This window comes from Cibotium barometz, chromosome 8 (genome assembly GCF_041138505.1).
Source record: "Cibotium barometz isolate CiBa-2024 chromosome 8, ASM4113850v1, whole genome shotgun sequence".
Classification (NCBI taxonomy): domain Eukaryota; kingdom Viridiplantae; phylum Streptophyta; class Polypodiopsida; order Cyatheales; family Cibotiaceae; genus Cibotium; species Cibotium barometz.
The window spans coordinates 58,408,649-58,431,871 of NC_141053.1; the positions used below are offsets into that span (position 1 = coordinate 58,408,649).

At 44.6% G+C, this 23,223-nt stretch overlaps 1 protein-coding gene across 1 annotated transcript in view; it reads left to right on the forward strand.

Moving 5' to 3' along the window:
- LOC147636476 (putative protein phosphatase 2C 45) overlaps positions 1-23,223 on the forward strand; it is a 106,477-nt gene that overhangs the window by 45,771 nt on the left and 37,483 nt on the right. Inside the window, exons 6-8 of the mRNA XM_086801921.1 lie at positions 20,599-20,657; positions 20,829-20,928; positions 21,071-21,168. Coding sequence (XP_086658047.1) covers positions 20,599-20,657; positions 20,829-20,928; positions 21,071-21,168 — 257 coding nt within the window. The remainder of the gene's footprint in view (positions 1-20,598; positions 20,658-20,828; positions 20,929-21,070; positions 21,169-23,223) is intronic.

The following is a 23,223-nucleotide window of genomic DNA, read 5'->3' on the forward strand; positions in this document are numbered from 1 at the left end:
CTGAGATGTTTGATTGATCAGGCTAGGGTGCGGGAGAGGAGATTATATTGCTGCTTTGTGGATTTCCGCAAAGCATTTGACATGGTGCCACGGGAGAGACTCTTCCAGCGCCTCCAGTCATTGGGGATCCCATTAGAGATGGTCTGGGGCATCTATGCTTTATATGAGCAGGTCCTCGGGGGGCTATCTGATCTTATTGCTAGCACCATAGGTGTGAAGCAAGGATGCCCTTGATGAGGTGGCTGACTTCATTGTTCATGGTGGTGGGGACGGGGTAGACATCTCAGGTACCACAGTCCACATTATGCTATATGCAGATGATATTATTTTGGTCTCTGAGTCGCGGATGGGACTACATCATCATCTCCATGCACTCGACGACTTCTGCACACAGAGGGGACTTCAGTGAACCTTGGGAAAACCAAGGTCGTGATTTTCCACACCTCAGGGCCGGTTCGACGACAGGCCATCTTCACACTAGCAGGAGGACAAGTAGAGGTGGTAGACTCATATGTGTACTTGGGGATTACATTTGTGACTCCGCCAGGAAGATTTACTATGGCACAGGCAGCCAGGGATAGACTCACTCGAGGGTATGCAACTCTGGCCATGCTAGAGACAATGTCACCAGGCACACTTCCAGGAGCCCGCACGAAGGGGTGGTTGTTTGACACACTAGTTACCCCTGCTTTGATGTATGCTGCAGCAGTATGGGCACCTGGGCTCGCCACCTCCACATGGTCTCAGATAGAGAGGCCTCAGATTCTCATGCTCTCACGGCGGATGATCCGCAGCAAACCCTCCGTCCCACATGACATTGTCCGAGCGGAGTTTGCTGCACCTGCTATGCTAGTAGAGGCCCTCTTCTAGACATCTGCTTCATACAGAGGATAAGAGATATGCCATCAGATCGACTCTCACATAGAGCTTTTGAGGCATCCAGGAGGAAGCTCACAGAGAGTGGAGATAGGAGATCATGGTATTCACAGATGATACAGTGGCTCACTCAGCATGGTCTCAACATAGATCACCTGTCACCTTTTAGTATGATATACATGCACCACACATCCAACTCTCTCACAGTGAGAGGAACAGAGTCCTTCGGCAGGATTTATGGCAACGATACACTCAGGAGACTTGGATTACACCCAGTCAGCCTCTATCGCCGAAGATGCTATACTACAGAGATCAGTTTATGCGTATCTCAGTGGATGGATTCATTCAGCGACCTGGATATATGGATGTGTACATGCCTCACAGTGCCCAAGTGGCGATTGGCCAGCTCAGAGTGTCATCACACTAGCTTGAGATTGAGGCAGGTAGGGCAGCACGGATCTCCAGAGCAGAAAGGATATGCAGACTATGCCAGGAGGAGGTTGAGAGTGAGGAGCATTATGTATGCAGATGCAAAGCATATAGTGACATTAGAGAGATACACCACCATCTTCAGTGGACATCCCTCACTGCGCCAGATCATGGAATCCGCAGATTTGGCCAGTTCTTGCTAGAGACACAACGCCACAGAGAGGTATTGCTACAGACTCATACCACAGGGAGAGGTGGGCGACAGCTCCAGCTCACTGATTTTTTTCCAGAGATCTATCCCAGTGCCTTCCTTGACACAGGAGTTGGTTACAGTTCAGCGCGCTGCGGACCTCCGAGCCAAACGGAGACCGAGAGCACCAGGCTACCAGACTCCCAGAGTGCATCAGAGGGAGATCACAGAGATACGGGATCGACATCAGCACCATATCCAGGAGCGGCTAGCTCACTTACACTCACACCCGGAGATCATGCTCCGAGGGATTTTTGCCTCGCCATCGCCTATGTATCACATATTACACCCCCATTATGGTACTGATTGGAGCTAGACAGATCTCCATTGCGTTCTTGTATACCCTACGCATATAGGTTGCATTACTGAGCCTCTAGCAGTAGTGCTCCATCCATCACACCCCCCCCCCCCCCCCCCCAACTAGCTCAGTACTTTCATAGTTTATTTCATGTTCATTTTGTCCTTTTTTTTTCTAGACACCCAAAGGACATTGACAGTTGTACATTGATTTGTCTCATAGGTCGAGTTCGGCCTCTAGTAGACATTAATACCGATTTCTTTCTTTCTTTCTTTCTTTCCCGCTCCCTCACTCTCTCACTCTTGATGACTGGAGGAACATCATTGTACTACTTGGTTGTCTCATAGGCCAATTTTGGCCTTTTGCAGACGTTAATATATCTTTCTTTCTTTCTTTCTTTCTCTCCCAAGGAGTCACCACTCACAGAGCAGTTATCTTATAGGTCGAGTTCGGCCTCTAGTAGACCACGCTCCCCTGGAGTCACCACTGATAGAGCAGTTATCTTATGTCGTGCTCGTTGGTCACGCTGTCGTGCCATGGCACGTCTATGGTGTGAAACCATGCATGTGAGGCCATCAAATACAAATCCAGATGCATGGGTTAAGTGCCATGACGAGTCATTATATGATGCTGAGTACATATGTTCATATTGTAAATGAGGTTTAATAAGATGAGCTGAGGCTGAGCCAGGTCTCGAAGCCTCTGTACATGAGTGTGGTGTGAATTATGGAGTTTTATGCATATGGTGGACCTTGTAGTAGGGAACACCCTTCTTAACATGTATGGAAATGCAAAGGTTTGATGCCAGATGAGTTAAAAGAAATTCAGTGGGAGCCAGTGTTGCGAGAACTCATCCAAGTCCGTCGAGCCATCAAAAAGAGCTTCTCTCAGCTTGTTGGTCCAGAGCTGGCATGGGCAGATTTTGACTATATAAATGGGCAGTTGCAATGGTGCACAGTCGAGCTTTTACACTGCCTGTGGACGATGATGACGAGTATGCTTCATATGTGCTTATGCCATTTATGGACATGATAAATCACCACCAGACTATTCTGTGGGAGTGGATGGATATATTGATATACACATGGTATGTGCTTTGATTACTCTGTTTAATCTCAATCGCAATCAGTAGAGGAGTCCAAGCAACTACGTGCTAGGTTCATGCGATGAGGTCACTGAAGGAGACCTTAGATCTAAGTCCAAGGAGTTACGATTGGCGGGTGGCAGTCTACGTGTATAAAAAGGAATACCTTGGGGAAATTTCTGGATGTTATGCAAACTATAAACGAGCGCAGCTTTTTTGAAATGGAATTCCGAATCTTAAGCTGCAAAAGGTGGTGAGGCGCCGCATTTGTTGCGGGAAAAAGAGGAAATAACCAGAGTTGGGGGAGACGACGCATATCAGAGAGAAGGGGGAGAACTCTGCAGAAAAAACCAGTGCATCTATCTACCAGTTAATTTTAAACGAAAAATATATCTACTGTTTACACCGTGTAGGTGCTAGAATTGAAGAGGGAATTGAGAGCTATATGAAGAGATGCTTCAACCATTTTCATGTTTTTTTTTCTCCATCGAGCTATCTTCTGTGAGGCGACCTCCATCGTGTGTGTACTGAGGCGACCTCCATCGTGTGTGTACTGAAGCGACCTCCATCGCATGTGTACTGAGGCGACCTCCATCGCATGTGTGCTAAGGCAACTTTGAGATTAGCAAAAATAAAATCAAAAAGAAAATTCACTCGTTCAGATAAGTGTTTTCTTTGTTCTACTTTTTTTTAGAAAAAGGGCATATCTCATAAATCCTTAAGGATTTGGAAAATGAGAGAAAGGCTTTGGAGAAAAATTTAAAGGCTTTGGAACTTGGAGAATTGTGGGAAAAAGGCATCAAAAATATATTCAAGCCGTGGGAAGTTGGTTCTACTTCTACTCGATCCAATTTTGGAATTCATGAGCATGTTATAGTTATGCCATATGCTATCTTTTGTTTGCATGATGTTAGAATTTAAAAGCAGGCTTTCAGGTGATAAAGGACATCTTGAAATGATGAAATCAATGATACTGGATGTATGGAATGTGAATGGTCACATGTATGTTGGAAATATTCGAAGGTTAAGCTATGCCTACATGTGATTGGCTTGAAGGATTTGGAAAAAGGAGCCAGTGAATCTATGCCTAAAAAGGGACAAGCATTTGGTATACAATTTTGTGCAATCATCAGGATGAATTCAAGGATGTGTTGAGGTGAATTGACACATGTACATGTCATTAAAAAATGGAGATGTCCAATACTCCTTGGAAAATTTTGTGTGTGAGCTTCCTTGTTAGGTTTGGTACCTACTCTCACAGCTAGAAGTCTCGTACTTTCCTGGCTATACCGCACACATCACGACAGCTTTGGTGAACCCGACGTGAAACTGCTGGGGTGAGAGTGTGGTGAAATATACAGGGAAGCTATGGCTGAGAATTCTGAGGGTCAGGGGGTTTATTTTGACCCCGGAGTTATGCAGATGTTTCAGATGTTTACCATGTACATGCAACAGCAACAAGCTGCTGAGAGGGGACAAATTTCCACGACTAAAGCATTACAATCAATTGTGAAAAAGGTGGACCAATTTGATGGGAAGGACATCACAAAGTACCTGCGCAATTATATAAAGGAGATGGAGCTAAACAGGGTGACTGAGGAGGATATGGTTCGAAGTTTCGAGCTGGTATGTGTTCCTGAAATAAGAGAGCGCATAAGAGGATTGCAGACAGCACATGGTGGCAGAAATTGGGAGGAGTTCAAGCTTGCTTTAAAGGATGAATATTTCATGGAGGATTCTGAGCGAGTGACTAAACGAACTTTCTTGGAATGGGTCACAAAACCTAAAATGGGAATTTCTGCCACAGAATTGCTAAGAGAGTTTGAGAAGCGCTATGCCCAGCTGTCAAGGATAGAACGTACAACTTTGGATAGAGAAAAAACAGAGCTCTTCTTACAAGCAGCTGGGAAAGATCTCCAAGAGAAATTGGAAATCCTCCTTGAGGATAAGGATACAGAGCAAGGATTAAAGAGTGATTGGAATGATGTTGAGGATGCAGTCACCATGTTAGCAAAGCGGCAGCGGAGGAGGGATAAAATGGTGATGGGCTCTGCAACCCCCATAACTGCTGTTACCCCTGAGAATCTACCAAAACCAGCTGCTACAATTCCAAAGGTAGATGGGCCGATGGATGAGCTTATTAAAGGTATGCGTGACCTAAAATTGAAGATGTCCAGGATTGAAGAAAAGGGTCTACCATTGGGGTAGGCTTCTATGCAAAGGCCTCAAAGCAAAGAAGGGTTTACATACAGATGCATATGGTGTGATGACCCAGAACATGCAAAGAAAGATTGTGCTAGCTATAAAGAAGCTCTTAAAAATCAACTTGTGTTTTTCAAAGATGGGAAAATCTATCTTACAGAGACTGGTCTTCCATTGAGTACAAATTTTGGGAAAGGAGGGATGAAAAAGCTGGTTGAGGATATGGCTGCTAGTCATGCCATTTCTATGGTTGAGGCAGCAACCTATGGATTAAAGGTTGGTCAATTAAAGCAGGGATTTGAGAATGATGAGGATTATGAGAATGAGGATTTTTGGCCATCAACAATGGAATTAATTGCGTCAAAGAAGGTGTCTAAGCAAGCTTTGCATGAGGCAGGTGATTGTATACGTCTTGAGACTGGCTGGGAGGAGCCTGTGGATTCTTTATCTATTCATGCCTACATTGCTAAATGCCAGAATAATGAGGCACAGGTAGAGGAGAAGCGAAAAAGGGAAAATGAGGAAGGAGGGCCATCAAAAAGAGTTACACGTGGAAGTGAAAAGAAGGATCCTGGGCCATCACATATGCCTCCACAGCATAGCAGACCTCCACAGGAAGTTTCGATGGAAGAAGTGCCAGCAAAAATGAAGGAGAAGGGTAAAGGGAAAAGTCCACTCTACAAGCTTCAATCTGATATTGAAGCTGCAAAACAGATCTCAAAAAGGTGCTTGAAGAGAGGATTCTAAACAGCAGGGTGGAATTTACACTAGGGGAAGTCTTGGGGATTGCAAAGAAAGAATTTCATGATGAGATAATTGATATTATACGAAGAAAAAGGCAGTCCATAATTGAATCTATTCCATCGCAAGGGGAGGCAAGCACTTCCAAGACTCATGGAGTACAGGTACAGAAAAAGGAAGAGAGAGAAAATGTGGTGGAATGTAATCACTCTGCTGATGGGGCACGACAAGTGCGCTTTGTGGAAGAGGATGATGAAAAAGAAGTTCTTACAAAGAGTCATTACTCCAGGAGCCATTGGGCAAGAGCAACCACTGAAACCCTTGTCAAGATAGGTGATTTGGAAGAGCCATATGTCGCTCTAATTGATCATGGGTCTGAAATAAATCTTATGGCTAAAAATCTCTAAAACAAATGTAAGTGGCCAATGGATGTGGATCATGGGTGGATGATTAAAGCAGCTAATAACTCATCTGGAGAGCTTTATGCAGCATGTCCAAATGTAAGGGTAACTATAGGGGATGTGAAAGATGATCAGAACTTCTTTGTTCAGGAGATGTCATCGTATCCCCTTATCCTTGGGCAACCCTACATTACAGCTGTGAGGATGGAAACAAAAGTTTTGGATGATGACTCGGCATATGCAAGTATAAGGAGTAAGGATGGCAAGAAAGCTGTTCAGTTCTTGACAGTTTGCATTAACCATGAAAGGAATCGTGAGTCTCTTCGAGCACAGTCACTCCCGAAGATAAATAGAGAATTCATGAATTACAGGGAGATGAGGGATTTTGGCCAGGTGCCATTGTAAAGCGGGATTCCAATGGTACAAGGGGAAATGAGTTCTCGCAGGACTCAATCGATGTAAATAGCTTTTCAGCAAATTTTCAGGGATTCTCCAGCTATGGGTCATTGGTTTTTGTAAAAAGCAAGGATTTGAAGCGTGGCATGCGAAAACATATACAAAATGAACAAAAAAGTTTTGAGCAGTGTGGTCTTTTGGAGAAGAATGAGTTTATTTCAGGGGTGCTTGATGAGGTGTCATTTGTAGATACTATGGATGTGCTTTTTGACATGGGAAGAGCATGCTTACAGGGTGGAAATGAAATGATAGAGGTGTCATCTGTGGAGATGTATGATATAATCTAGGAATTCGAGGGGGTGGAATGTAAAAACATGAATTGCGAGATAGATGCTCATGTTGATACAAAGTACAAAACGGTTGCAAAGAAGGTGAAACCAGTTGCCTTGTCCTTGCCACCAGGAAGCAAGGAGAAGATAGATGAAGCTTCTATGCAACCAAATCTTAGAGATCCGAAGAAAATTGGGCATAAATTTCCTCAAGAAACTCTAAAAGAGCTGAAGATTGGTGAGAAGGATTTTCTGTTGCCAGTTGAAAGGGAATGCTTTGAGGAGATGCTTGTAAAACATGGGAAAGCCTTTGCTTTTCAGCCGCATGAGATAGGCTGTGTTGATCCAAGTGTAACAGCACCAATGGTGATCTTTACTGTTCCACATGTGCCCTGGAACCTGCGGCGAATTCCAGTACCAAAGGCTCTCTTGCCAAAGTTGATGGAATTACTAAAAGAAAAGATCAGGATGGGAATCTTGGAGCCATCATGTGCCCCATATTCCAACAGATGGTTTACCGTACCAAAGAAAAATGGGACATTGCGCTTTATTCAAGACATGCAACCTGTAAACAAAGTCACAATCAGGAATGTGGGAGCAGGTCTGATTGTGGATGAGTTTGCAGAAGCATTTGCAGGGAAAGCTATATACTCTATGGGTGATCTGTATTCGGGATATGATCAGTTCCAGCTGGATATACAAAGCAGGGACTTGACCACAATGAGAACTCCTTTGGGACTAGTAAGGATGTGTACTTTACCACAGGGAGCCACCAACTCAGTGGCACATATGATGAATGGAATGAATAAAGTCTTACGAGACTTCATACCACAAAAAACTATGCCATTTTTGGATGATGTGCCAATAAAGGGCTGTGATGAGAAAGACAAAGATGAGGATTTGGATTCAAAGGGGTGCCGCAAGTTTGTGGCGAATCATATAAAGGATTGTGATATGGTTCTATCCAGGCTTGAAGAAGTGAATCTTACTTTATCTGGGCTGAAATCAGTGTTTGGAGTTGGTGAAGTGCTAATAGTGGGACATCTTTGTAGTACTAGTGGACGCCGGCCTTGTCCAGCTAAGATAGATGCAATACAAAGAATGAAAGAGACATGCATTAATGTTACAGAGCTGAGGAGATTTCTTGGAGCATGTGTCTTTTATGTTATTTGGATCCCACATTATGCACATGTAGCAGATCCTCTTTATCAACTTTTGAGGAAAAATCAAAAATTTCTGTGGAGTGCAGTACATATTAAAGCTATGCGGAAGCTGAAATGTTTGCTCCAATCATCACCTACTCTAAGAAAGGCAGATTATGAGTGTGGCAGGCCTGTGATTGTTACAGTTGATACTAGTCCTATTGGGATAGGATGGGCAGTAGGGCAAGATGATGAGGATGATCACAAGTATGTAATCAGATTTGGAGCAAAGGTATTAAGCTTTCGACAACGAAAGTATCCACAGATCAAGAGAGAGTTATGGGGAATAGTCACTGCTCTAAAATGTGAAAAAGAATATCTTATTGGGGCATCTGTACTTGTGGAAACAGATTGCTTGCCACTTCTTGGGATGATAGCAAGTTGTACCACTCCAGATATTGCTATGCTTAGGTGGATTGCCTATATCAAGTCACTAAATCCTGAGTTTGAGCATATTGCAGGAAAAGATAATCCAGTTGCAGATATGCTATCAAGAGCCAGGTATGAAGATGAGAAAGAGATGATTAGTGACATTGATGATGTGGGTACAAGGTTCTACACTACTGCATATGCAAAGGGGGACCATATTTGCCTATTAAATGCACTTGAGTCTTTTACTGAGGAAATGTATGAAGGAGATTGGTTGCTTATTGGTCAATACTTGAGTACTCTGACAAGACAGGGAAATTGGTCTGACTCAGAATTTAAGAGGATCCGCAGAAAAGCATATGGTTATTTCCTAGAGGATGGGTACCTCTGGAAGCATCCTAAGCAGAGGAATGCTATGCCACAGAGAGTCATATGTGATAAAGAGACTCAAGGAAAGCTTGTGAAAGAATTCCATGAGAGTCTCTGGGCTGGACATAGAAGTGTGTGGGCCATCTTTACCAAAATAAAGGAAAAGTATTGGTGGAAAGGAATGTACAAGGATATTTCCCAATATGTGGAAACATGCATGGTATGCCAAATGTACTCAAATGTGCGGCATCGTGATGGCTTGCAACCAACCTACCATAAATGGGTAGTGGATCTAGTTACAATGCCTTTGGGAATTTGGCAGATGCGGTATATAGCACTTGCAAGAGAAGATTTGACAAATCAGGTAGAGGGGCGTGCTCTTAGAACAAAGAGTACGGAAACAGTATGCAAATTTCTCTTGGAAGATGTGATCTGCCGGTATGGTTGTGTTGGGAAAATAACAGCTGATAGGGGTGAGCTAGATGTTGAAGAAGCAAGGGAATTCTTCTCTAGAATTGGTATCAAACTGTCCCTAACATGTGCTTACAATCCTGAGGGCAATGGGAAAAGTGAGCGAGGACATCCTCCAATCATTAAAGCTTTGGCTAAGGCATGCAGAGAAAGAATGCGAGAGTGGCCAAAGCTGCTACCATATGCCTTGTGGGCTGACCGTACAACTCATAGCTCAGTGACAAGATACATGCCTGCAGAATTAATGTATGGTCAGAAGCCAGTGATGCCAGTTGAAGAAGTAGTTCTAACTTGGAATGTATTGCCCTGGGTGGAAGGATTGAGCAGAGATGACCTCCTTGCATTGCGCATAAGACAGTTGGAGAGGAGACCTGAAGATGTAGAGCTTGCTAAAGTCCGCTTGAAAGATGCAAGGTTGAAAAATAAAGAAAGATTTGATAGTAGACACAGACTCCGGCCAAAACCTATTGAAGAAGGTGATTGGGTTTTAATGTATGATAGTAGCCTTGACAACCAATTCACTGTTCAAAGAAAATTTGCAAAAAGATGGTTTGGCCCTTACATTGTCAAGCATGTGCATGGAAATGCCACGTATACTCTGTGTGAGCTTGATGGAACAGAAATAAAGAATCTTGTAGCAGGCAAAAGAATCAAGATATTTAAAAGAAGGCATGATAATGATCCTTTTGATTCACAAAAGACTCAGGATGAAAGGCTTGACAGTGGTAGTATGGATATGGTTGAAGAGGAAGAGGATGATCTTCCTGGTAATGCAGAAGATGAAGACGACATCCAGTTATATGTGGACCTTGATGATGATTTGGCACATACCAGAGGATGTGCAGGTTTAGAGGGGGTGGATGTCGTGCCATGGCACGTCTATGGTGTGAAACCATGCATGTGAGGCCATCAAATACAAATCCAGATGCATGGGTTAAGTGCCATGACGAGTCATTATATGATGCTGAGTACATATGTTCATATTGTAAATGAGGTTTAATAAGATGAGCTGAGGCTGAGCTAGGTCTCGAAGCCTCTGTACATGAGTGTGGTGTGAATTATGGAGTTTTATGCATATGGTGGACCTTGTAGTAGGGAACACCCTTCTTAACATGTATGGAAATGCAAAGGTTTGATGCCAGATGAGTTAAAAGAAATTCAGTGGGAGCCAGTGTTGCGAGAACTCATCCAAGTCCGTCGAGCCATCAAAAAGAGCTTCTCTCAGCTTGTTGGTCCAGAGCTGGCATGGGCAGATTTTGACTATATAAATGGGCAGTTGCAATGGTGCACAGTCGAGCTTTTACACTGCCTGTGGACGATGATGACGAGTATGCTTCATATGTGCTTATGCCATTTATGGACATGATAAATCACCACCAGACTATTCTGTGGGAGTGGATGGATATATTGATATACACATGGTATGTGCTTTGATTACTCTGTTTAATCTCAATCGCAATCAGCAGAGGAGTCCAAGCAACTACGTGCTAGGTTCATGCGATGAGGTCACTGAAGGAGACCTTAGATCTAAGTCCAAGGAGTTACGATTGGCGGGTGGCAGTCTACGTGTATAAAAAGGAATACCTTGGGGAAATTTCTGGATGTTATGCAAACTATAAACGAGCGCAGCTTTTTTAAAATGGAATTCCGAATCTTAAGCTGCAAAAGGTGGTGAGGCGCCGCATTTGTTGCGGGAAAAAGAGGAAATAACCAGAGTTGGGGGAGATGGCGCATATCAGAGAGAACGGGGAGAACTCTGCAGAAAAAACCAGTGCATCTATCTACCAGTTAATTTTAAACGAAAAATATATCTACTATTTACACCGTGTAGGTGCTAGAATTGAAGAGGGAATTGAGAGCTATATGAAGAGATGCTTCAACCATTTTCATGTTTTTTTTTCTCCATCGAGCTATCTTCTGTGAGGCGACCTCCTGAGGCGACCTCCATCATGTGTGTACTGAGGCGACCTCCATCGTGTGTGTACTGAAGCGACCTCCATCGCATGTGTACTGAGGCGACCTCCATCGCATGTGTACTGAGGCGACCTCCATCGCGTGTGTGCTAAGGCAACTTTGAGATTAGCAAAAATAAAATCAAAAAGAAAATTCACTCGTTCAGATAAGTGTTTTCTTTGTTCTACTTTTTTTTTAGAAAAAGGGCATATCTCATAAATCCTTAAGGATTTGGAAAATGAGAGAAAGGCTTTGGAGAAAAATTTAAAGGCTTTGGAACTTGGAGAATTGTGGGAAAAAGGCATCAAAAATATATTCAAGCCGTGGGAAGTTGGTTCTACTTCTACTCGATCCAATTTTGGAATTCATGAGCATGTTATAGTTATGCCATATGCTATCTTTTGTTTGCATGATGTTAGAATTTAAAAGCAGGCTTTCAGGTGATAAAGGACATCTTGAAATGATGAAATCAATGATACTGGATGTATGGAATGTGAATGGTCACATGTATGTTGGAAATATTCGAAGGTTAAGCTATGCCTACATGTGATTGGCTTGAAGGATTTGGAAAAAGGAGCCAGTGAATCTATGCCTAAAAAGGGACAAGCATTTGGTATACAATTTTGTGCAATCATCAGGATGAATTCAAGGATGTGTTGAGGTGAATTGACACATGTACATGTCATTAAAAAATGGAGATGTCCAATACTCCTTGGAAAATTTTGTGTGTGAGCTTCCTTGTTAGGTTTGGTACCTACTCTCACAGCTAGAAGTCTCGTACTTTCCTGGCTATACCGCACACATCACAACAACGCCCATGAGGATCCTGACCACGGCATCCTCACCATCGCCAGATCAGAGCCATTATTGCTCGGCATCGGAGGCGCCTACGTCGATTCTACGACCACTCCATTCTAGACAGCCCCTTGGCGGAGATACTGGCGCCTTGTGCGGAGGAAGAAACGAGCCTATCTGGCTAAGCTAGAGGAGGAGATCTACCAACTCTCTTCCTGGGGAAGGACAACAAGAGGGCATGGAAGATGTTTCAGGAGAGACAGCCTGGTACTCCGATTACTGCACCTGAGGCATGGCATACTTATGCTAGAAAGCTATATGATGCAATAGGATAGACCCCCACCCCCTCTCCACTGGGAGCTAGACCGGCTAGCAGCACCTTTTTTACTATGCGGATGGTGCTAGATGCGATAGACAGGTTACAGAATGGAAAGGCACAGGATCATGATGGGCTAGTTGGAGAGCACTTCTCATATGAACGAGACACTTTGGCTCCGCTCATCGTACATGTGTTTAATCGTGCCATTTGTGAGGGTTTCCCGACAAGCTGGACAGAGCATATCATTGTACCACTCTTTAAGAGTGGGGACCCCATGGTACCAGGCAACTATAGGACGATCATGATTGGTCATTACTTGTCCAAACTATATGGCTCTATATTGGAGTCGGAGGTGAGCCGATGGGCAGAGAGGCATGGTCATCGAGCACATGGACAGGCTGGCTTCAGGAGAGGATTTACTACCTTGGATCACATATTGACACTTGGGCACTTATTGAAGAGGCAGGGCATAGAAGAGAAGGATATACTGCTGCTTTGTGGACTTCCGCAAAGCCTTCGATATCGTACCCCGTGCCAGGCATGACATTGAGGTACCCGAGGATATGCAGTGGGGGATATATGCTTTGTATGAGTCTGTGAGACAGGCAGAGTCCGAGCTCCAGGCAGACTATCTGATAGGGTGACTAGCACGATAGGGGTGAAGCAGGGATGCCCGCTATCGCCCACCCTCTTTGGATTGTACATTGATGCGGTCTCTGATTATGTAGACAGATTGGGAGGCCCAGGGGCATGCCTGGCAGGGGTGTTGATACCCATCTTGTTATATGCTGATGATATTGTTCTAATCTCAAACTCTTCGGAGGGATTACAGAGACGCCTTGGTGCGTTACAGGTTTTGTGCGGATAGAGATCTGACAGTGAACCTTGGGAAAACCAAGGTTAACACCATAGAGGCATGGGTGACGAGATCAGAGCCTCGGTTCACTTTCCGAGGGGAGCTAATTGAGTACGTCACGTCATATGTCTACTTGGGCGTTACCTTCACAGGACCGCGTTTCGCCCTGAAGGAGGCAGCAGCAGCTAGATTAGCTCGAGGGCATGCAGCCTTGGAGGCACTTGAGAGGCAGTGTGCACACATACAGTTTCAGGAGCCACGCACCAAACTGTGGCTATTTGATACGCTTGTCACACCGACCCTCCTGTACGGAGCTCGAATTTGGGGGCCCAGCATACATCACAAATCTTAGAGAGGGACAGATGAGGGATGGAGGCAAATGGAGAGACCACTGATGATGATTGCCCGCATGATTCGGAGCAAATCATCAGTACCACATGAGATTGTTCGAGCTGAGCTGGGCGCCACACCAGTAGTAACCGAGGTCCTATTCCAGGCAGTTACCTTTTTATAGCGGCTATGGGAGCTCCCTCAGCAGAGATACTCCCGATTGGCTTTGACCTCATCCATACAGTTGGCAGAGGATGGAGATACTATTGCTGGTACGCTCGGATGAGATCATGGTTTGACCCACATGGTTTGCGGATAGAGGCACTACCACCCTTTCAGTACAATTTGGATTGTCCATTTTTGGATCTCTCCCGCTCAGAGCAAAACCGCGTGATCAGGATGGATATCATCAGAGTGGACACAGAGAGGACATGGACTAGCCCCCTTGAGCCCTTAGGCACGAAAATGGCTCATTACAAGAGCCATTTTCTACACCTCTCACCAGATGATTTTATCACCCGCCCGACGTACATGGATGTACACCTATCACATGGGATACGTTGTGCCATTGGACAGATCCGGACCTTATCACACCAGCTGCGGATTGAGACAGGGCGATATGTGCATCAGATCTTGGATGACCGCATTTGTCAGCTATGCTACGAGGAGGTAGAGACAGAGGAACACTACATTTGCCGATGTACAGTCTATTATGAGATCTGAGGAAGATATCATTGCCTCTTCCGAGAGGGTTTTGGGCCGTTACGTAGGGTCATGGAGTTTGAGGATCAGAGATTGGGATTGTTTCTACTTGAGCTCAGGAGACACAGAGAGACCCTCTTGGCAGACAGGAGGCCGAGCCATGATGTACCTAGATAGAGGACCTTGATAGATTTCTTTGGCACCAGCACCAACAACCTAGCCCGCACACCTCCTGATACCTCCTCCATTGGGCCATTAGGGCACCGACCACGCTCCAAGGGAGTCACCACTGATAGAGCAGTTATATTATGTCGTGCTCGTCGGCCACGCCCACCAGGATCCCGACCACTGCATCCTCACCATCACCAAATCAGAGCCATTATTGCTTGGCATCGGAGGCGCCTACCTCGCTTCTACGACCTCTCCATTCTAGACATCCCCATGGCGTAGATACTTGATCGAAAGAGAGGGCAACACTTAAACCGATCAGCATACATGGATCTACTTGATATACATTTTTCAGTATTTTCTAGTATTTTCTACTCAGTATCATCTTGGAGTCTTACAGTTCTGTTCTTATAACTGTAGGACAATCAATATTGTACTTTTTAGTCTCATTTAGTTGTTCTCTTTGATGAGACACCAACTTCAGATGTACTCTCAGTTTTGGTCTCATAGGCCATTATGGCCTCTTAGAGACGTTAATATATCATTTCATTTCAATTCATTTCTTGAGGTGGACAAAGAGGCAATCAAAGAAGGGATCACCAAAACCCTCACCCACACAATCGAATGGAGGCGGCCCGCGAAGGATGGGTAGAAGTGATGAAGAAGAACATCAAAAAGGAGGTGGAAGAAGATGTAAAAGTGATAAAGAAGAACATCAAGGAGGAGGTACAAGAAGATGTACCACGGAGAGATTATCCCGCTGAGCTTTTGAGGCATCCAGACAGCTGGCTGAGGCTGGACACACTGGATCTTGGTATGCACAGATGCTACAGTGGTTCTCACATCATGGGATAGACATTGAGCGGTTGCCACCTTTTCAGTATGATTAGTCTGCTCCACGGGGTTACCTCTCTCTCAATGAGAGGAACATAGTGATGAGACAGGACATATGGGAGCACTACATACAGGAGACATGGACAGCACCAGAGAGCCCACTACCACCGAAGATGCGGTATTACAGAGACCACTTTATGAGCATCTCAGGGGATGGGTTTATACATCGACCGCAGTACATGGATGTATACATGCCACACAGCTCTCACGTTGCTATTGGACAGCTACGAGTCTCATCACATCAGCTAGAGATAGAGGCTGGGAGAGCGGCACGGGTTCCCAGAGCTGAGCGGATATGCAGATTGTGCCGCGAGGAGGTGGAGACTGAGGATCACTTTGTATGTAGATGTAGAGCCCACCAGGGGGTCAGAGATAGATATGCAGGATTGTTTGAGGAGCACTCTTCACTACATCAGTTGATGGAGGCCTTGGACGAGCGACAACTTGGCAGACTACTACTAGAGCTTCATAGTTCTCGAGAGAGACTCCTCTTGACAACCGCTCCCACTAGGGGTGGAAGACAGTCCCAGCTCACAGATTTCTTCCAGAGAGCTATGCCAGTGCCAGCAGCTGATGTACCACGTGGGGTGACCGCACAGAGAGCAGAGGAATTGAGAGCCAGGAGGAGACCTAGACAGACTAGACATAGAGCACCCCGACTCCGTCACCGAGAGATAGCAGCTATCTGAATGAGACACCAGATGGAGACACAGGAGAGGCTAGCTCGCTTTCATTCAGACTCAGGGTACATGTTCACGCCATTCACAGCCTCAGTATCGGCGATGTATGATATCTTATATCCCTCTTATGGCACTGGATGGAGTTAGCCATAGATCTGCATAGCATGCTTGTACTACCCCTTCAGCATATAGAGATGCATCTTGCCTTAGCACTCCATCCACATCCCCACCCCCCCTTATATTGTTTGTATATGGGCTCCACCGATCCATGATGATTCACAGTTGTATCCAGACACATGCACACTTTTTCTTTTCTTTCTTTTCTTTCTTTTCTTCCGATGACTGGAAGAACAGAGTTGTATTATTTTTTGGTATGCACAGATGCTACAGTGGTTCTCACATCATGGGATAGACATTGAGCGGTTGCCACCTTTTCAGTATGATCAGTCTGCTCCACGGTGTTACCTCTCTCTCAATGAGAGGAATAGAGTGATGAGACAGGACATATGGCAGCACTACATACAGGAGACATGGACAGCACCAGAGAGCCCACTACCACCGAAGATGCTGTATTACAGAGACCACTTTATGAGCATCTCAGGGGAGGGGTTTATACACCGAAGATGCTGTATTACAGAGACCACTTTATGAGCATCTCAGGGGATGGGTTTATACATCGACCGCGGTACATGGATGTATACATGCCACACAGCTCCCGCGTTGCTATTGGACAGCTACGAGTCTCATCACATCAGCTAGAGATAGAGGCTGGCAGAGCGGCACGGGTTCCCAGAGCTGAGCGGATATGCAGATTGTGCCGCGAGGAGGTGGAGACTGAGGATCACTTTGTATGTAGATGTAGAGCCCACCAGGGGGTCAGAGATAGATATGCAGGATTGTTTGAGGAGCACTCTTCACTACATCAGTTGATGGAGGCCTCAGACCAGCGACAGCTTGGCAGACTACTACTAGAGCTTCATAGTTCTCGAGAGAGACTCCTCCAGACACCCGCTCCCACTAGGGGTGGGAGACAGTCCCAGCTCACAGATTTCTTCCAGAGAGCTATGCCAGTGCCAGCTGATGTACCACGTGAGGTGACCGCACAGAGAGCAGAGGAATTGAGAGCCAGGAGGAGACCTAGACAGACTAGACATAGATCACCCCGACTCCGTCACCGAGAGATAGCAGCTATCCGAATGAGACACCAGATGGAGACACAGGAGAGGCTAGCTCGCTTTCATTCAGACTCAGGGTACATGTTCACGCCATTCACATTCACAGCCTCAGCATCGACGATGTATGATAGCTTATATCCCTCTTATGGCACTGGATGGAGTTAGCCATAGATCTGCATAGCATGCTTGTACTACCCCTTCAGCATATAGAGATGCATCTTGCCTTAGCACTCCATCCACATCCCCACCCCCCCTTATATTGTTTGTATATGGGCTCCACCGATCCATGATGATTCACAGTTGTATCCAGACACATGCACACTTTTTCTTTTCTTTCTTTTCTTTCTTTTCTTCCGATGACCGGAAGTCATAGTTGTATTATTTTTTGTCTCATAGGCCGACTTTGGCCTCTCGTAGACGTTAATATATCTTTCTTTCTTTCTTTCTTTCTCTCTCTCTCTTCAATACTTTTTCATTTTGTTGGGATGACAGAGGATACTCCACACAAGTACACTGATTTGTCTCATAGGCCGAGTTCGGTCTTTTGGAAGACGTTAATAAAATCTTTTTTTTTTCTTTCTTTCTCTCTCAACTTTCACCCTCTCTCATTGCATCTTCTTCACAAGCAGCCCTTGGCTCCGCACGTTGTGGTGGTGCTAGAAGAGCGACGGTTGGTCATGGTGGGAAGAGGTTAATGCCAACCGCCCTGGAAGTGGAGGAGGTTCACGCCCGTGGTCTTGCAAGCTTTGCCCCTATAGGCGGACGAGCGGGTCAGACAAAGTGAGAGCCCATGAGTCCGGGCATGAGGTTCGATTTTGCACGGGAATCACATCGGAGAAGAGAAGGGGGCTTCTTGAGCGCATTGCCGGGCATGAGGCTTTGAGTGCTGCAAGGCCGGCACATGTGGCCGTGGATCGTGCAGCATTTGTGACACCACCTGAGGGGTCTGTTTTCAGAGTCAGGGGGTGCATCTACCACATCTACACCACGGCCACATGGTGTAGGTTCCTTTATGATGCCCACACCCGCACGGCGACAGAGTATACTTGAGGGAAGTTGGGATCCTAAGAAGAAGGAAGAGGTTGATATAGCTGTGGCTCGCTTCTTCTTTCATGACCATATTGCTTTCCATTCAGCTAGGTAAGCCTTGACTCTTCCCTCTTGACATGATTTTTCTAAGTTTCATTCTTGAAAGTTCACTTGTTTCTTTTTTTAATTAGATCCGAGTACTTCAAGGCTATGGTGAAGAGGATTGGGGGGTATGGTCCAAACTACACCCCCCCATCATCGGAGTCTGCGCGCACCACATTACTCGACAAGGAGAAGTGCCTTGTCGAGCAAGTTGCAGAGAACACAAAGCGGCTATGGGCAAAGAATGGAGTGTCACTCATTGCAGATGGATGGAGTGACACACGAAAGCGGTCCATCCATGGTCTCGTTGCATATTCCCGTGGCGAGATGTACTTTATTGCTTCACATGATGCTTCAGGGACAAGGAAGAGTGCAGACGTGCTTGCAGCAGAGTGGGCAAGTGGCATTGAGCTCATGGGCTTGGAATGTGTGGTGGGTTTTGGCTGCAACAAGGGCAGCTGGAGCTATTATTGAGGGCATGTATCCACACATGACTGTGTCGTATTGTATGGCACATTGTTTGAACAGTCTTTTAAAGGATATTGGAAAGATGTCATGGATTAAGCGTATCATTCAGGAGACCAATCAAATGGTAACATTTGTCTTGAACCACGAGTTCCTCCGCTACGAGTTCTCCAAGAAATCAAGGCTCTCACTTCTCAAGTACTCAAACACCCGATTTGCCTTCAACTTCTTGATGCTGGCCCGCTTGAGAGAGTGCAGTGGTGCATTGAGGCAGCTCTTCACATCAGTGACGAGTTCACCACTTCTACATTGGCTTCGACAGACATAGGCATATTATGCAGGGAGCATGTAGAGAGCACTTCCTTTTGGGAGGATGTGAAACACATTGATGCTATGGTGAGGCCTATCGTCCACTTGTTGAGGCTTGTAGATGCTATGTAGCCATGCATCGGGAAGGTGTATGAGGCAATGGATAGAATGATAGAGAAGTTGCAAGAGTTAGAGCCCGATGAGGACAGATACGAGGAGATTCGTTCCTTATGTGTGACGAGGTGGAACTCCTATGCCTCTCCCTTGCATGCAGCTGCATATATGGTGGACCCTGAGTCTCATGGTAATGGACAGGAGAGTGACAGAGAGGTCAGTGATGGCTGGAGGCGCATCTTGGATCGTCTAGTGCCAGATGGAGGTTATAGGCACAAAATCAGAGACCAGCTTGCTACATACAGGTCCTTTCGTGGTGCTCTTGGTTGTACAGATGCACAGGAGGATAGGTTGAAGGTTGGGGCTGCTTTGTGGTGGGAAGACTATGGTTCAGATGGGCTAAGCTGCAACACTTGGCTATCTGCATTCTCAGCCAGGCTGAAAGCTCTTCTTGTTTGGAGCAGCTTTGGAATTCTTACAGCCATATTGTATCAAAGAAGAGGAACTGCCTTGGTGTAGAAAAGGCCAATGATCTTGTCTTTGTAAGCGCAAACTTGCGAATGCTTTGCAAGGGTGCGATTGCAAAGGCGGATCCCTTTACTCAATGGGAGATGGAGCAGGAGGAGGGAAATGAGCAGGTGGCGACACAACAGAGCCTAGAGGACGATGCCGCTACCTTTCAGACTGGTCATGTAGGCAGCCATGATCATGACGCCAGTACTTCTCACGCTCCAGCCTCCGATTGAGCATTCAGGCTCTATGATTTATCATTTAGCTATGTTTCATTGTTTTTACTTTTGAGTCTTGACTCAGCACTCTATGTGCATTGTAGACACTAGTCTTTTGTTATTTGATAGTGATCATCATTCCATGCTTATATATTGGTTTGAACTTTGTCTGTGTACTTATTAGCGCCTGTTCGGTGTTTGCGCTATGTATTGTACATTTAAAGCCCTGCCTTTTGCCGTTCCCCGTCCCCGTTCCCCGTCCCATGTGACTATGGTTTCATGGCCAGCTATACTAGCACCGATACTACTACATAAAAACTTCTTCATGTCTTTTGCAAATTTTGGGATTAATTGAGATGTTTGGACTATTTACAGTACTTGAAAGGAGTCTCTTTGCACGTGGAGAAAACATGATTGTAGGAGTTAAGCCAAGCAATTAACCCACAGATTCTCAAGTGCTTGCTATTATGAGATTCTTTTTGGCATATTGACATGTATTGACCCTAGCTAATCGGTACATTTCAAAACAAAAAAGTTATTGACTACCTTGTTCCACCTACAGGGTCTGACCCAATCAAGTCCACCATTGCTGCATATATGGAATTCGACACCCTAACTCTGGTAAGATCTCGTGCATCACTTGTTGGGATACTGGAAGTTAAGTCTTTTAAGATTTTTAAGAATTTATGGTGCTTGTATGTTTGGGACCCATTACACAACAGATGGAAACAAAACACTTCTTTTTGTAGTATGCTGCTAATGCATGCATGTTGTGGTGGTGATTTTTGTCAGGTTCAACCCAAGGGTTTTTTTGGAGCTCTTAGGGAGAGAGGGGTAGGCGGATCTCGCTGTGGAGCTACAGCTGCGACAGCTGTTCTGTTACCTTCACCAGGTGAGACATTGCATATAGAATTGTCTTGATGTGGTCTTACGGTGTTGTTCAGAATATCCATTGAACATGCGAAAATTACTCTTAGTTACTGTTATCTACCAAGTTTAAATATTGAAATAGTCACTTGTGCTGCTGTTTCCAGATGGCAAGCAGCAGCGGTTAGTCGCTGCTAATGTTGGGGATGCTCGTGTTGTGTTCTCTCGAGGTGGAAAAGCCATTCAGTTGTCTGTCGACCACAAGGTAAGTTTCTCCCTTTAGGGATGTGCCTCTTGGGAACCAAATTTCTGTGCACCACATTGAAAAACTCTTTGCAAAATTCCGTGGATCAAAGATAGCAATTGCCGGGAATCTTGCAACCACTAGGAGAATAATTAATCCTTGCTAGCACAAATTTGAACGTGAAGCATAACGTAAACAAATTGCTAGGAAAATAAAAGTAAACATCAATTGTGTCAAATCTTCCCCCTCATGCGTTTAGCTCCCTTCACGACATGAGTATTTTAATATTGTATTCCAAAAATTAGCCTTGGAGCTAATAATAGATGATTTGTATAAATTTGGGCTTGGCTTTTCCACTTTAACAAAAATAACAAGCACTACGAGCTTGTTCACACACAAAGTGTATATAACTAAAAAATCCACTATCACGTGCGCTAATTAAATAGCAACGCCGCATATAGGTGCGGATAAATAATATGTACAATCATTTGGCTCAAAGCCAACCAAAAAATAATAATGTTCATGTACAGAAAATACGTGCACTAACAAAATCCATACGACACCTCCATCGGTGACCCTCGTACAGTGTGACACCTCAGTCGGTATCCTCGTACGTATCACCTAAATCCATAATAACAATTGAATCATGTCAAGTAATGAGGCACAAACACAATACACCAAAATACACTAGCATAGTATCAACATGGAAAATATCACCCGCAATACATAGTCACTAGCATGGCCTTGCAACGCATATGTCAACAACACTAATAGATTAGTATTTTTATTGGTGAAATCACTCACGATACCAATAAGTTAGCATGACACAATGGCTTCTAAGGCGTCCCCATAGAGGGCGTCTGCCAACAACAATAGCATGTGTAGCAGCCACATCAGCTAGGAACTAAACATCGTCCTATATGTGAAAGATTGCTAATTCAAGATTTATAGCCTCAAATTTTAAAGAGTATACTTTCTTCACCACAATTGAAGAGGGGTGCTCACGATAGTTCACCATCAGACTTAGGACTTAAAAGATGGTGTGTCAGTTTGCTGATGGCTTCATGCATGAACTTTCCCCAATTTGGGGCTTCACGAGGAGCCCGTAGCCTTGTATTCCTAGGAAAAATACTACCAGGTTGATATGAACATAGCTGTCACTCAACATTTTGTGACAATCTTGAAGAGTATTTGAAGCTGAGGGGCAAGTCTTAGACTTGTATTCCTGGAAAAAATACTGCCAGATTCATATGAACACTAGCAACTAAATAGAGGTTCAATTTAGAGAGATTGATTACCTTGGTGTATGTAAGATCTATCCTTAGAAAAGAAATGTTCTTTGCTAAGGAAGGTAAATGTGAATTTCTAATTAAAGGAAGGTAAATGTGAATTTCTAATTTGCTAAGGAAGGTAAATGTGAATTTCTAATTAAAGGACGGACTTGCATATTGACTATATAATAGTCAGTAAGGTATGTGAATGGCTTGTTTTCCATAGATTATGGAAAGTACAGAGTGTACCACCCCATGATGTATACAGTAGAGCTGAATGTTTGTTTCAAGAAGTTGAAACAAGTGATCAGGTGAGCTCTTAGTGCATCCAAGAATGCTATTTGTGACTGGTACAAATACCAGTGATTATGTATTTGGAGCGGCTTTATTTCAGGATTGCAGGCAGGTGACTTTTGAGATTAAAAAGCTGATGAAATGCAATGTAAATGGCCTATGCGTGAGAAAGAGTGTTATGCTGCTATACATGCCCTGAAAAAGTCAAGCCATTATTTGTTTGGATCTACTTTTGTGGTTTATGTAATAACTCTTTTCTAAAGTACCAATGAGGTAGCATATGTCTTGAGCAGAATTGGTGGACACTTGAATCAGCTTTTGTTTACTCCTATCTACACAACTCTCTCAAGGACCTGTGTAGGAGATATAGTTTCTTTACTAGAACCTGGGATATAGTCTTGTTTGGGACGATCCCTATCAGTGTATACAGGGCATAGTATATAGTCTTGTTTGGAATCTCATAGTATACAGGGCATCGTCATATGTAATGATCCTCTGTCTCGAGCTCGTG